We start from the raw sequence: 15,038 nt of genomic DNA on the forward strand, positions 1-15,038 counted from the left end.
CTCGTGGTGAGTGTGTCCAAGCAGACATGGGCTCCACGGGGCTTACAAGAGGTGCTCTTTCTGAACTAGATCACCAGGTCTTCCTTCCCAGGCACCTCTGGGCAACCTTGAACCCTCTAACCTTTGGGTCGCACCACCCAGGGACTCTCCAACCTCGAGGTAACTGAATTGACTAGCATTCTTGTACACACCTCAGTCTGCATTGGTACATTCATGGTGTTGGTTACTAGTTCCCCTTGAGCCAATTCTGACTGGTGACCACATGAGCACAGTGAGACTGCTCCATCGAGTTTTCAAGGCCATGACCCTTTAGAAGCAGATTGCTGGGCCTCTGTTCTGAGGCTCCTCTGAGAGAGTTTGAACCCTGTCCTGGAGGGATGACCTGGAATCTGTTTGATGTGAAAATAGAGATTTAGGAAAGTGAAAAGAGCTCTGGCCAAGGGATTCAGGGATCCTCTCAAACTGAAAACCTGCTCAGAGCGGTGACGCTGCAGGGATCGGGCCACAGGGACCAGGTGCAGAGACCGGGCTGCAGGGTTCAGGCTGCAGGGACCTTCTATAGCCTGTGAACAAAGCACTCAAGATACACTGTTTCTATTAAGAGTTACAGACTTAGATCATGAGGAGGTGGGGTCACTGGCAAGGGGGGCTGGACAGTGATTGGGTGGAAGCGCATGTGTGTCTTTTCAGATTGGTTCAGTGTGACGGTTTTGACAAAAGGGGTGGTTACAACATAATCACAGAACATTCCTCCCTTAGAAACAGGCTCAAGAGGACTCTCCTCTGGGTATTTGTCTGGGAGATTCAGATAAGGCCAATGCCAAGGTCTTTTCTTAGAGACATCTAAGCTGTACTGCATCTTAGCTGTACCACTGAGTCCTATACAAGGGCTAACAGTTACTAGAGGGAAACCAGAAAAAGCAGATGTGATAGTTGGAACTGTGTGTCAACTTGGCTGGACCACAATTCTCTGTGGTTTAAGCAATTGTGATGTGGGTTGTTCCCATGATGGGATCAGATGTATATGTTTTGAGCAGCCAATCTACTGAAAGGGAGTTTCCCTAGGGGTGTGGCCTGCTTCCAGTGTATTTATGGACATCCTGGGAAAAGAGACACTTCTGTAGATCGGGATTCTGTTCTGCTGCCTACAACTGTCTGTGAGTAAACAGTCCACCATTTGGCCTGGAGATCTTGGATTCGTCATTTGTTGGAGTTGACAGCTAGTATACTGCCTGCCAACCTTGAGCTCCTCAGCCCCTGCAGCTGCGTGAGTCGGGAAAAGCCTCCAGCTTGATGTTTGATCAGGAACTTGGGACTTGCCAGCTTCTAGAAGTGTGTGAGCCATTTTCCTAAAATAAATTTCTCTTTCTCTCTCTCTCTCTATATAAGCTTTACTGGTTTTGCTTCTCTAGAGAACCCAGTCTAACACAGCAGGGGTACCATATTTTCCCACGCATGCACACACATATAACCCACACAGCTGCATAGAAAATTAGTGCAGGAGGGAGTTGCGCAGTTTGCAAAAGAACGTACAACACATGTATTATTTGTATAAAAATGCAGTAATGAGCTGAGGTCGGGCCTAAGCCTCAAGGCAGCCATTTCAGATCAACCAGGTGCCTCTCCTTTAAATTCCCTTACACAACCCCCAGCCTTTTAGTGAGTAGGCCAGGGCTTAGCTGTTTGTACCCCTGGGGACTTCATAGATGCTCATACACTATGTGTAATGTTGCTGACATTTAACAATGCTACATAAATACTACAGCACAGCACCTATCTTTCCTATCCCTTTTCAGCCTGAATTCTTCATTCAACATGTCTGAGACACATCCACGTTGCTCCTGTTAAAACAAAAATCACATTAAGCCAGTAGCAGAAAATGGCTGAAGTTTGTTGATTACAGGACTTACAGAGTAATGTTTCAAGTAGAGCTAAAACTCTGACAAGGAGGGATAGCAAAACGATGCGTGGTGGGCAGGATTCCATACGGCTTTGTCTTGGAGAACAATTACAGTCTGACTGATTCATTCTCCCACCCCTCTGGTCTGACCTTTGCAGTCAGTCTCTCCAAGCTGACTGTGCCCACCAGCTCTTCCTAAGACCACAGTGCCTATGGCAAAACGGGCTTCACCAGCCTCTCCACGAAGGAAGACCGGGAAATCTACTTCCCTAAAGATTTCAGTGCTCTGGTGGTGCAGTGCCTAAGGCACTTGACTGCTAACCAGAAGGCTGGTGGTTCAAACCCATCACCCACTCTTCGGAAGGAAGGTTGGGCAATCTACTTCTGTAGTGATACCTTCCTTCGGAAACTCAAGGAAGGACCAGTGTGAGTGGGATCCGACTGGAGGGCAGTAAGTATGTAAATTTATTGAGACAATTGCTTTACTCAAATGTACTGAGGTGCCTGGCTGTAGGATCCCAGTTCTCTCAAGGCCAGGGTCCAAAGATCATCTCAGGATGATAGCTTGGGTGGGTCATCCCAATCTCAATAACAAACAACAACAAAACCCTAGTGCTGTGGACTCAGGGATCAGAGTGGAACTGCTCATAAGGTATCCAAGACCTGTCTTTAAAGAAGCAGATGCCACTTCTTTCTCCCACAGAGTGGCAGGTGGGTTCCGGCTGGTTACCAGCCGAGCGCTTAATCACTGCACCATCACTCCAACCTCCATTGAACCCAAAAATCTGATTTGGACGAGGATTATAATTCCGTTATTTCATCCTACAAGCCCATCACTGTACCCTGAAGTCACCGCCACGAGACCCCGCCGCCCCATCAGTCAATTCGCCCACGTTTAATATCCTGTCCTGCCCGCCCCCCGAGCACCGAGCGAGGTAACAGCCGCACTCGCTGCCCCTGCGCCTCCCTTTTTCTTTTTGCTCGACCAAACTGGATATGCGAGCCTAATCCGGACCGCCTAGACTGGATGCGGGGAGAGGGCCAGTTGCCTTGGCAACCGGAGGTTCTCTTAGCAACTAGGGCGTCCACAGATGGCGTCATCAGCCCGCGCCCGGCCTCGCACCGCCCTTTTTCTGGTTGCCGCTTGCTATTGGCCGAAGGTTTAGACAGACGTGGGCTCCGTCCAGTGGGAGGCGCCGAGCTCCTGGGGGCTTCCTGAGGCGCTCGCCGTTGGCGGAAGCCGGGCATTGGCCGCCACACGGTTCTCCGGCAGGTACTGAGGGCGAAGGCGTGGGAGATGCGCGGGTCGGGGACGTGGGCTCTGGGGCCGGCGGGCGGCGGGGTCGCCTACAGGGCCCCTACCGCGGGCCCTGGGCGGGCTTCCAGCAGCACCGGTCAGTCCACGTGGCGGTGCGGAGGCCCTGGGTGAGGAGGGCACCGGTCTCGGGCGGTGTAAGGGGCGGCGGCAGCCGGCCCCTGCGTCTGTGTTCCTCCCTCAGACGTGTTGGGGTGGAAATATTTCCGAGCCGAGCGACCACGCCTCGGCCGCTTGGTCGGCACAGTGGGAGCTGGAGCTAGTGACCCCATTCGGTGGCCTCGGGGCTCTTCAGCTCGGAGTTTGCGTGTCCGTTGGGTTTCCCGCCCGTGTCAGCGCGGGCTGCAGCAGCGAGCAGACTGGGAACACGTCTGCCATCAGTGAGCTGGTGTTGGTGCCGGAAGGGGCGGAGAATGAAGGAGTGAGTCGCCCATATATCCGGAGGGAAGCAGAGCCAGAAAGGGGATGCAGCGGAGGGCAGGGCCTGGGAACCGGGCTGCAGGCCGGGAGAACGCCCCGGCCCAGGGGACGCCAGGGCTGCGGTGTGGCCAGAGGGCCATGCCGGTCCCCTAAAGGCCAGGCCCCTAGGGAGATGGGGAGCCTGGGCAGTTTGGGAGCAGAGGCGAGACAGGACCTGATGTAGGCATTTCAACGCCCTTCTGTTGCTTTGTTGAGAATCGAGTGGCGGCGAGCTTGAGGTGGGAGCAAGACACCGTTGGGGCCACCACATCACCTCGGTGAGAGGTGCTGGCTCGGGCCCAAACACTGCCGTGAAAGCCGTGAGAGGTAGTCGGTACCCGCACGCATTTTGAAGTTGGAGCCAACGGGATTTACCGCAGGATTGGACAGAGGCGTGAGAAAAAGAAGTCCTGGATGACGTCAGGCGCCAGAACGCCCTCACGTGCTGCAGAAGGAAACGCTGCTCGGTCCTGCGTCACCGGTCCTGCGTCACCGTCAGGATGGTTGGTGCGCTCAAGTCTGTTGCCACATCCCACTGTGGCTCTGCACCTCATGGAGGGTGTCCCGTGTTTCATCGACCGTGGTCCCATTTGCACTAACCTCGTTTTCCTGGGTCAGGGTTTTTAATCCTGAGCAGCTCTCTGGACTTTATCAGATGGCCATTGATGGAAGGGACTAGAACGTAGGAAGACCCAGGCCGTGGAGTACAGTCAGGAGTTTCAGTCTTGGCATGCTGGTTAAAATTATGCCAAAAATAATTACACAATGGTTGCAGCAGTACTTGGACGGGAAAGTGACAGTAGAGGGTGTAGAACAAGGGATGTTATTGCTGATATCAGATGGATCTTGGCTGAAAGCTGAGAATACCAGAGAGATGTTTACCTGTGTTTTATTGACTATGCAAAGACATTTGACTGTGTGGATGATAATAAGTTATGGATAACATTGCGAATAACAGGAATTCCAAAACACTTAATTGTGCTTATGAGGAACCTGTATATAGACCAAGAAGCAGTCCAAACAGAACAAGAGCATACTGTGTGGTTTAACATCAGGAAGGGCGTGTGTCAGGGTTGTATTGTTTCACCGTACCTATTCACGCTGTATGCTGAGCAAATAATCCAAGAAGCAGGACTACATGAAGAAGAACATGGTATTAGGATTGGAGGAAGACCCATTGATAACCTGTGATATGCAGATGATAAAACCTTGCTTGCTGAAAGTGAGGAAGACTTGAAGCCTTACTGAGAAAGATCAAAAAATACAGTCTTCAGTATGGATTACACGTCAACATAAAACAAAGATCCTCATAACTGGAGCAGGTAGCAACATCTTGATAAATGGAGAGAAGATTGAAGTTGTCAGGGATTTCATTTTACTTGGATCCACAATCAACACCCATGGAAGCAAGTCAAGAAAGCAAATGATGTATTGCACTGGGCAGATCTGTTGCAAAAAACTTCTTTAAAGTGTTAAAGAGCAAAGATGTCATTTGGAAGACTAAGGTGTGCCTAACTCAAGCCATGGTGTTTTCAGTCACTTCATATACCTGTGAAACCTGGAAAACTAAGGAAGACTGAAGAAGAGTTGATGCCTTTCAGTTGTGGTGTTGGCGAAGAATACTTAGAATACCATCGACTGCCCGAAGAATGAACAAATCTGTCCTGGAAGAAGTACAGCTGGAATGCTTCTTGGAAGTGAGAATGACCAGACTTCATCTCGTGTAGTTTGGTCATGTGGTCAGAGGGACCATTCCCTAGAGAAGGATGTCATGCTTGGTAAAGTAGAGGATCAGTGAAAAAGGGAACGGCCCTCAATGAGATGGATTGATACAGTGGCTTCCGTGATGGGATCAAGTATAGTAAGGATTGTGAGGATGGTGCAGGACCAGGCTGTGTCTCATTCTGTAGTACATAGAGTTGCTGTGAGCCTGAATCTCCTTGGTGGCACCTAATAACAGTTAGCCTCAGCTAATCAACTTGAGCTAGTCAGCCCCAGCCAAAGTTTAGAGAGTTCCCTGTATACCCCTCTCCCCCCAAATACAGTTTCCCTTGGCAGTGAGTTTGTTTTTTTGGTTTATTAACATCTGGTGTTGGTGTGGTACATTTGTTACAAAGGATGAACAAGTACTGATACATGATTATTAACTAAACAGGTCCCCGGGGGAGCAGGTGGTTGGTGCTTGGCTGGTCACCTAAAGGCTCGCAGCTGTAACCAAAAAGCTATAGCACAGTCCTACTCACTAACACATGGCGTTGCTGGGAGTTGGAATCAACTCTATGGCAATGGGTTGGTTTTTACGTTTTTTTTTTTTTTTAAAGCTTATGTTGTTGTTGTTATGTGCTGTCGAGTCAGACCTGACTCATAGCTACCCCTCCTTGGGTTTCCAAGGCGGTATCACTATGGAAGTAGATTGCCCAATCTTCCTTCCAAGGAGTGGTTAGTGGTTTTGAACCACCAGCCTTCTGGTTAGCAGTCAAATGCCTTAGGCACTACGCCACCAGAGCTCCTACTAAAGCTTATGTTGTTGTTATGTGCCCTCGAGTTGGACCTGACCCACAGCAATCCCTCCTTGGGTTTCCAAGGCAGTATCACTGTGGACGTAGATTGTCCCATCTTCCTTCCGAGGAGTGGCTGGTAGGTTTCAACCTCCAGCCTTCTGGTTAGCAGTCCGCTACCAGAGCTCAAGTTGATTGTGACTCAAAGCGCCCCCACAGACAGAGGACAGTAAACTGCCCCCACGGGGTTTCCAAGGCTGTCAGCCTTTAGGAAAGCAGGCTGCCGCGTTTTTCTCCTGCATATCAGCACCAGGGTTTTCATACTGAGGCTTGGTAGTATGCTAATGTCTATAAGATTGGTCCCTCTTCCACGATCTTCAGTCTCTAATCTTTCTGCTTTTGCTTATAGTATGTAATGTGCTGTGTTCACGGTCCAGAAGGTACTGCTTTTTGATGTGATAAAGATTCTTCTGTTCCTTTCCCAGAAAGAAGGACCACGTCAGTTGATGTTCTAGGCAATTAAGCAGAAAGCATCGTCACTGTGGGCTGACCTTGGAGATAGCACAGGTCAGGTTCCAGGTCACCGCGATAAAGCAGAGATTGAATAAAGCGAGTCACACAAGTTTTTGGCTTCCCAGTGCAAGGAAAACTTAGGTTTATGCTCTCCTGTGGTCTATTAAGTGTGCACTAGCATGATGGAAAGGCCAAATATTGTGAAAATTACCTAAATGTGACCCAGAGACATGAAGTGAGTGCTGTCAGAAAAATGGTGCTGACAGACGTGCATGATGCAGGGTGGCCACGGGCCTTCATGAAGTGAGGTCTCCCTGTGCACAGAAGGCGGTTTGCACTTTCAGAACCCACGGGAGCAGAAGGAGCATCGGTTCTTGCAGGACACTGGTTACTATTTCATGGCTTGGTCTCAGGGTTATTACAGCTGGCCCAAGATGCGTTACAGTTGCAGGGTACTGATTTGACCAGGTGAACTTGTGATCAGTGACAGGGAAAGAGAAGGGTGTCTGTGTTTTCTGAGATGCCCTTTTCTTTCTTTCTTAACAGTAGGGTATCCCCTTCTGTTAAAAATGGCCTAAGATCTTTTAAAGAACCCTTGTAGTTCAATGGTTAACACTCAGCCGCTAACCAAAAGGCTGGTGGTCAGTTCTCCCACCCAGGGCTCCATGGGAGAAGAATGACAGCCTAGGGAAATCCTGTGGGGCAATTCTGCCCCATCACATGGTTTGCTCTGAGTTGAAATTGGCCTGACGGTGCCTGACAGCTGCAGCCAGACTTTTTATTTCCTGTATGAGTAGTAGTTTACTGTCTCTGTTGCAGGATGGCGAAACAGAAGAGAAAAAGTTCTGAAGTGAAAGAGAAAAAGACCAAAAAACTGAAGGTGGCATCAGCCAAAGGAGTCCTGCTTGCACCTGGAGCCACGTCATCTGAAAAGGAGGTGCCCCCAGAGGTGAGGCTGAGTCGCTGTGCCCCTCTTCACGGGTCAGCTGGTGGCTGGCTGTCCTCTGCTCTTTCTGGGTCTGTGGGCCGGTGGCTGGCTGCCCTCTGTTCTTTCTGGGCCCTCGAGTCAGCTGGTGGCCAAGCTACCCCCCACTCTTCCCAGGTCTGTTGTTCGGTGGTTGTTGTAAATGTATCTATCATACAAGTTTTGCCAATTTAGCTTTTAACAGGTATACGACACCAATTACAGTGATTGGCAATGCAGTCCCACCCTTGGTCAATGCAATTCCCCCATCACCATTAAAACCCCCCTTTATCCCTTCCCTCCTGCTACTGGTCACCACACTTTGGTCTCTGTGCATTTGCTTGGTCTTGTTTTTTTGTGTAAGAGGTCATACAACATCTTTCCTTTTGTGGTTGGCCTATTTCACTCAGCATCATGTCTTCCAGCTCCAGCCATACTGTAATGTGTATCAAGACTTCATTTCCCCCACTGGCTCAGTTGTATTCCATTCTGTGGCTGGACCACATTTGTTTATCCAGGCATCTGTTGATGGGCATTTAGGCTGTTTCCACCTTTTGGCTGTTGTGAACATTGGTGGACACATCTCTGAGTCTCTGCTTTCAAGTCTTTTGGGTACACTCCTCGGAGTGGAATTTCTGGGTCATATGGTGCCTCTGTTTTTAGCTTTTTTGAGGAATCAAGAATTATTTTTAATGTTCTATCAGTAAGTGTTCCTTACTGCTTTACTCTACTTAGGACTTCATGTGGTCCTTCAGTTTTGTGGAAGGAAGAAGGGACACCTCCTGACTTGTTTGAAGAACTGGCTCACTTTTACAACCTCACAGCAGGTTTCAAAGGCCCCTTGGTTTGGTGCCCTGAGGTAGTTATGCCCCAGGTGGTGTGCCCAGTGACCTTGGGGTCGCTGCAGATAAAGTGCAGAGGAAGGAGGGGAGGAGCATCTGAATAGCAAGGGCCTCTGCCCCCAGGCCTTCCCTCAGCACAGTGGGAACAGGAGGCTGTGGGGTGGTCATACTGTGTGAGGACCTCCTCTCTGTGGAGGCCTGGCATACCTTGGGGGATGTGCTCCACAATGGCAGGTCTGCCCTAGTCTCTAGTGGGCTGCTCTGTATGCTGACATCTGGTGGAGAGCGTGGCGTGGGCAGGAGAAGGAGCAGTGGGGGGGTGGATGTGGGACAGCAGGTTGGGACATGTGCAGAGAGTAGATGCAGCTGCTACCACTGCCCTCCAGGACAAGAGAGGGAAGCTGGGGCACCCGACGCCACTGGGACAGCTTGTCAGTTCAGTGCTTTGTGGAGAGGTCTCGGGTCCATACCACCTCCTGGTCAGGAGAGGCCAGCCCAGCTTGTCGGTCCATCTGCTGTGGAGAGGTCTCAGCTCACACCACCTCGCTGTCGAAAGGACAGCCTGGTTGTCAGTCCGTCTTCTGCTATGCAGAGGTTTCGGTTGACACCATGTCCCTATTGGGAGAGGCCAGCTCAGCTTGTCGGTCCACTGCTCTGTGGAGAGGTCTTGGCTCACCCGTGTCAGTGGGTTCTGGCTTCTCGCCAACCTGTGTTCAGGCCGTCAGTTGCGGCTTCTCGCTGACCATGTGCTCAGGCCTTCAGTTCCAGTTCTCGCCAACCCATGTTCAGGCAGTCGCGGCTTCTCACTGACCGTGTGCTCAGGCAGTCAGTTGTGGCTTCTCGCTGACCGCGTGCTCAGGCCGTCAGTTCCAGCTTCTCACTGACCCGTGCTCAGAGCTCCACTGTCTACACCTGAACTCGAGCAGTACTCCTTCTGGCTCCAGATTCCAGACAGAAGCAGGTTCCTTAGAATCGTTTGAGCTCTTGGTCAGCGGCCCCTCTGGTCCCCTAGTCCCGAGCTTTGCACAGTTCCTGGCACCATTGCTGTTGCCGTGGTTACTCCTGCTCTGATGGAAGTGTCACTGTGGCTGTCGCTTTGGTCACAGGCATCTGAGCATTTCTCTGAGGCCCCGTTGCCTGATCTCCGCAGGCGGGGAGCCACAGGTGCGGGGCCAAGCTTGGCACTGCCCGACTGAGGGGGTGACGTTCTTGTCTGTGTGTGGCCAGGTCTTTTCTAAAGTGCGGGGTTGTCTTTGCTGACTGGTTTTAAAGACATTTGAAAAATGAAGAGAAGAAGCCCCCCTTGGCCTGCTTCCTCCAGTCCCTGAGATGTGTGGGCTGCTCTGGTTTGGAACCCGGTGCCACCTGCACCTCTGGTGTTTGGGGGAGACTCAAGCTCTCCCAGGTGAGCAGCCTTCAGCTGTGGGAGGCAGCGAGGCCTGGCCACCTGGTGGAGGCCATGGAGGGTGCTGACCTGCCACTGGCCAGCAGGGGGCAGCAGCGCACTCGTGACGGGCCCAGTGGGTCTAGCTTTGGGTGCTAGGAGGACGTTGAGGTGATGTTGGTGGCTGAGGTGCCTGGCTGTGGGGCTAAGGCCCAGAGACCCCTTTCTGCTGCTCTGGGAGCCCATCTTCAGTGGAGGTGGCTCCTACTTCGGGCCCCTCCCAGCTTTGCTCATCAGCACTGTCCTGCTGGCCCTCCTGGTGCCTGGACAGTTCATGTCCTTACTTTTCAATGTTTATTTATAGTTGTGGAGAATCTACACAGCAGAAGACAAACCAGTTCAACAGCATCTCCACGTGTAGGGCAGTGACATGGATCACATTTGAATGTGCAGCCACCCGCCCCTCCTTTGAGTCGCTCCTCCCCCTGTGAACATCAGCTCTCTGCCCCCTGGGCTTCCTGGCTGGCCTTTCCAGTTGCTGTTGTCAACTGGCTCCCACACAGGGGGTCCTGAACAGCACGCTGCTCCAGGCAGACGTCCTTTACCAGTTAGATCAAATGGTTGTTTGGCTGGAAGTTTTCAGGTAGTTCTAGTTTTGCATTTTGTTGCAGGGCAGTATCGTGGAAATGGTTAAAATGCAGCCATGTGTTTAAGGACAAGTGATTGGGAGGGCCTGACGCCCTGGTCTGAGCGCTGGGAACAAGTGCAGCGGCTCTCATTTGTGCCTGCGTCCCCAAGACAGCAGGATCAGCACACCGGAAGATGTGCAGTCAGCCGGCCAGCGGGCTTAGCAGGCCCTACCCACAGCACAGGCCTGCGCTCACGCCAGGACAGCAGCATATCTCCTGTGATGGGAGCCTTGCTGTCACCTGTCCTCGTTCCACAGTCCTCATTCCCACCTTAGGAATATGTCCTCGGTCCCCTTAGCTGCACCAGCGTGGCAGTGCCAGAGCAGTGTGCCTGGAGCCCTTGAGAGAACACCAGAGACCTGCTGATCGGTGCAAGGCTCGAGCATGCTGTGGTGACAGGGAAGTGTTCCAGGTCCCTGAGACAGTGCAGGTGCTCAGGGTGGCCTAGTATGCCGGGTGCTGCCTTCTGGCCTGAAAAGGCCATTCCCCTACCCCCCACATTTTTCTGCTCCGCTCTGCTGAGTAAGGACCTCGCTTTCTGGGGGACAGGAGGGGGCCATTTGTGAGGCTTCTCCCTGGAGCCCACAGCTGTCCCTGTTGCTCCCCTTGTCACAGCAGCATTGGGTACCTAACTCTGCTTTAACCACGTCTTAGCCCTGTGACTCAGTGAGTCCCTTGCCCCTCCCAGGGCCAGTTTCCCCCTTTAGAGGGTTTCTCCCTCCATTCAGACAACACATGTAAAGGGAGTGTTGGGACAGTGGCCCAACCTGCATGCTCATCTTCATTGGCTGGTCTACATGGCAGGAGGTCGGGTGCAATGCTACAGATGGTTGGTCCTCCCTTCCCCCTCATGGAAGAGGTGTCCGGCACTTATGTTTCTGGCCTGGACTCTGGGCCACGCCAGGGAGGATGGTCACAGTGACAGTCACAGCAGAGCCAGCCCAGCATTTGTGCAGTTTACATGGCAGCTGCAGGGTCTGGAGGGCTCTGTGGTAGCAGCTCTGGCCCCATGGTGGTAGCATGAGCATCTCCTGGGGACGGAGGAGAGGGAGCAGGCCGCTCAGTCGATTCTTCTCACTCTCCCGTGAGAAAGCAGCCCTGTGTCTGTGGAGCACTTCCGTCCGTGCTCACAGCCCCCTGAGGTGCCCTGGTGCTGAATGGGGACGCTGTGCCCATCCGAAAAGGAGCCACAGGGAAGGCACCCACACGCTTTCCCGTTGCTGCTCAGGGGCCCTGCATGTCCCCCGCCCGCCCACCATCCTGGCTGTGGTTGTCCATGGTTCCGTCCTCACCACAGGGTGGCTGTCATGTGATGAATAGGTCCAATTCTCCTGGCCTCTTCTCTCAAACTGTAAATGTGACGGTGTCGATGGATCAGGTCCTGGGTGTGTTGACAGACCACGCCTCTGATCAGCAATGCACTGTGACAAGAAATTGTGGTCGGATCAAACCCCAGGTTCCCAGAGGCAACCTGAGCCTCCTGGGTGCTCTCTTGTCCTCTCTGCTGAACATGGCCGGTGGTACAGCCCATAACACAGCCCCTGCTTTGCCTCACCGGGGTCCTGGTGGTCAGGGAGGGCGTTTACATGGGTAGAGGCAAGGCTGCTCCACATGGACCATGTTATGTGGTGGCAGTTTTGAGACTCGGATGTGAATTACGTGGGCATTAAGCCTACAGGCACTTGAGAAAACCCTCAAATGGAGCTGTGAACTCTCTGCACCCTTAGGGTTGCTCAGAGCCCAGATCCATCATGCAAATGGTATTTTCCTCTGAAGTAGACATGTTGTCACTACAGTATTGGGTGAAGGGTTGCTGGCCCTTCCAGTAGCTCCCTGGGGAGCAGAATTGTTGTTCTTATCAGAAGTTCCCACTCCACTGGGTTTGCTCTCTGCTGACTACCGAATGCTGGCTTGTCAGCCTTCTGAATTATAAACTGAAAGCCCTAAAGGTCCACGCGGGAGTCAGAGATCCTGTTCATTTTATCCATGCCACAGCTGAGACCCAGGAAGGGAGGGGGTTCTCAGAAGCCATGGTCAATTGATAGGAGAGTCGAGGTCACATGGATCCTAGCCCCGTCAGCTGCCTGAATGCCATTCCATTGTGTGGAGTCTTTCCAGGGTTTGGGTGCTTAGGTTGTTTCCTGTTTTGAACAATTACAGATACACTGTGGACATTTGTGTACCAGCCTTCCTGTGTTTTCATTGCTCTTGGGCAAATTCCTGTAAGTTGGATTGCTGCATTGTGTGATTGGTGTTGAAACAATTTTTCCTTTTCTTGCTGGATTTTGGTATCACATTGAAGACACCATTACCCAGTCAGAGGCCACGGAGATACATGCCTATATTTTCTTATAAGGACTTTAGAATTTTAGATCTTACATTCAGGTCTGTGATCCACTTTGAGTTACCTCTCTGTGTATGGTGTGAGGAAGGGGTCTAGTTTCATTCATTTGCATGTAGAGACCCAGTTGTCCTGGCACCATTTGTTGAAGAGACTGTCCATTCCCAATGGTCTTTGCACTCTTGTTCTAACAGCTTATTCTTTTTAAAATCTCACTTTTATTGTGGTGAAATACAATAATTATGTACAGTTCAGTGACATTAATCACACTCAATATGTTGAGCTGCTGTCACCACCATCTAGTCCTGAAAGTTTCCATCCCACCAAATGGAGACACAGTGACCCCAGCCCCTGGTGGCCTCTGATTAGCTTTGTCTCTCCTCCAAAGAGAAACCCAGTGCCCCTTTGACAGTGACCTCAGCCCCTCCTCCCCAGCCCCTGGTGGCCTCTGATAAACTTGTCTCCATGCATTTGCCTTTTTGGATGTTTCATGTTGGTGGGACCCTCCTGTACTTGTTCTCTGGTGTCTGGCGTCTTTTACCCACATGATGTATTTATGGTTCATCTGTCGTGCAGCGGATTAGCACTTCATTCCTCTTTGTGGCAGAGTAGTATTTCATTGTGTGTCTATATCATATTGTGTTTATCCATCATCTGTTGATGATGTTTGGCCTGTGTCTTTGGCTACTGTGGATGGTACTGCAATGAACACTCTTTTTAACAGCTACATAATATTCCATTATCTGATATTCTATAATTTATTGATCAGCCCCTTACGATGCTAATTAATGCTTCCAGGTTTTTGTTGTTTTTTTTTTTTCCCAAATGTGTTTGAATGTCCAGCAGAGTAAGCCTTCCCTCATGGCCCATTCACACAGTGACCTTGGCCTGGGCCCTGTATTTTTTTGGCTATGTGAATTTTTCTATCAGGTTGCAAATTTAACGAACATCCCTTTGTGATTTATTGAGATTTTCTCTTACGTCCTTTGGGAAGGCTGTATGATCTTTTCTGTGGGGATTTTCATGTTTCTTATTAAGATTAACTCAAAACTCACTGCCATCAAGCTGATTCCAACTCACAGTGACTTCTGTTGGGTTTCTTAGGTGTAAATATTATTTTTTTTTTAAAATTATGCTTTAGGTGTAAGTTTACAGAGCAGAGTTTGTTTTACATTCAACATTCTGTGTACATTTGGTTTCACTTCCCAATTACCATCCCCAACGCTAACCCTGTCTCCTCCCTCCCTACCCTATACCCCCTCCCCTGTGCCCCTCAGAGTTAGGCACTCCTGTGTGTCCTGCATTTCCTCCATGCAAATGTTGCCCCTCTGGTGCCCTATGGTCGAATGCTCCAAGAGATGAATCTCGTTAGAGTATGTGGGTGCATCACCCTGGGTTGAGTGGTCTGCATGTATGTCTTACTTACTATTGGGCTGAGAGCCAGCCCCTGAGAGTAAGTTTTATTCCAGGCCCCAAGTGTATCCCAGAGCTATAGTATTGGGGGGGTCCTACCAGACTCCATTTGACCAGTAATTCTGGTCATTATTGTGTTTTTGGATTTTGTTCCACATTTTTCCTTCCGCTCTATCTAGGATCTCCAGTTTTGATCCTTTCCTGAGTGGTTGGCATTGGTAACTGAGCATCTTAGGTTGTAAATCTTTACAGAAGTAGAGTGCCCCATCTGCCTTCTGAGGAACTGCTGTGGGTTTGAACCACTGACCTTCTGGTTAGCATCCAAATGCCTTATGCACTATGCCACCAGAGTTCCTCTGGGTAAGATCCCTCCTAGGGAGGTCTGCTTTTTCCTGCCACACACTATAACAGTTCTTGCTGGTGTGTAGGGACGGCACTGAGTTTTTGATGCTGGTCTTCTATCTGACAGATGTGGTGAACTTTCAAATTCTGTTATTTTGTCAGTGGATTGCCTTGGATCGGATTTTTTAGGTCAGTAATTTGCCTACATGTATGACAGCCTCATCTCCATCTGATACTTATGCTGCATTGCTTTCTCATTTTATAGTGATAGGACCTATGATAGGAGCTCTGGTAGCATAGTGGCTAAGGCACTTGACTGCTAACCAGAAGGCTGGCGGTTCAAACCCACCAGCCACTCCTTGGAAGGAAGGTTGGGCA

The 15,038-nt window shown here is 50.8% G+C and overlaps 1 protein-coding gene across 1 annotated transcript in view; it reads left to right on the forward strand.

Annotated features, from left to right (window-relative positions):
* Positions 1–7,505: 7,505 nt before the first annotated feature.
* CUNH7orf50 (chromosome unknown C7orf50 homolog) overlaps positions 7,506–15,038 on the forward strand; it is a 95,828-nt gene continuing 88,295 nt past the window's right edge. The window contains exon 1 of the mRNA XM_042780963.1: positions 7,506–7,634. Within this exon, the coding sequence (XP_042636897.1) occupies positions 7,506–7,634 (129 nt within the window). The remainder of the gene's footprint in view (positions 7,635–15,038) is intronic.

This window comes from Orycteropus afer, unplaced genomic scaffold, assembly GCF_000298275.1.
Source record: "Orycteropus afer afer isolate SDZICR_OR568_19922 unplaced genomic scaffold, OryAfe1.0 scaffold00006, whole genome shotgun sequence".
Lineage (NCBI taxonomy): Eukaryota > Metazoa > Chordata > Mammalia > Tubulidentata > Orycteropodidae > Orycteropus > Orycteropus afer.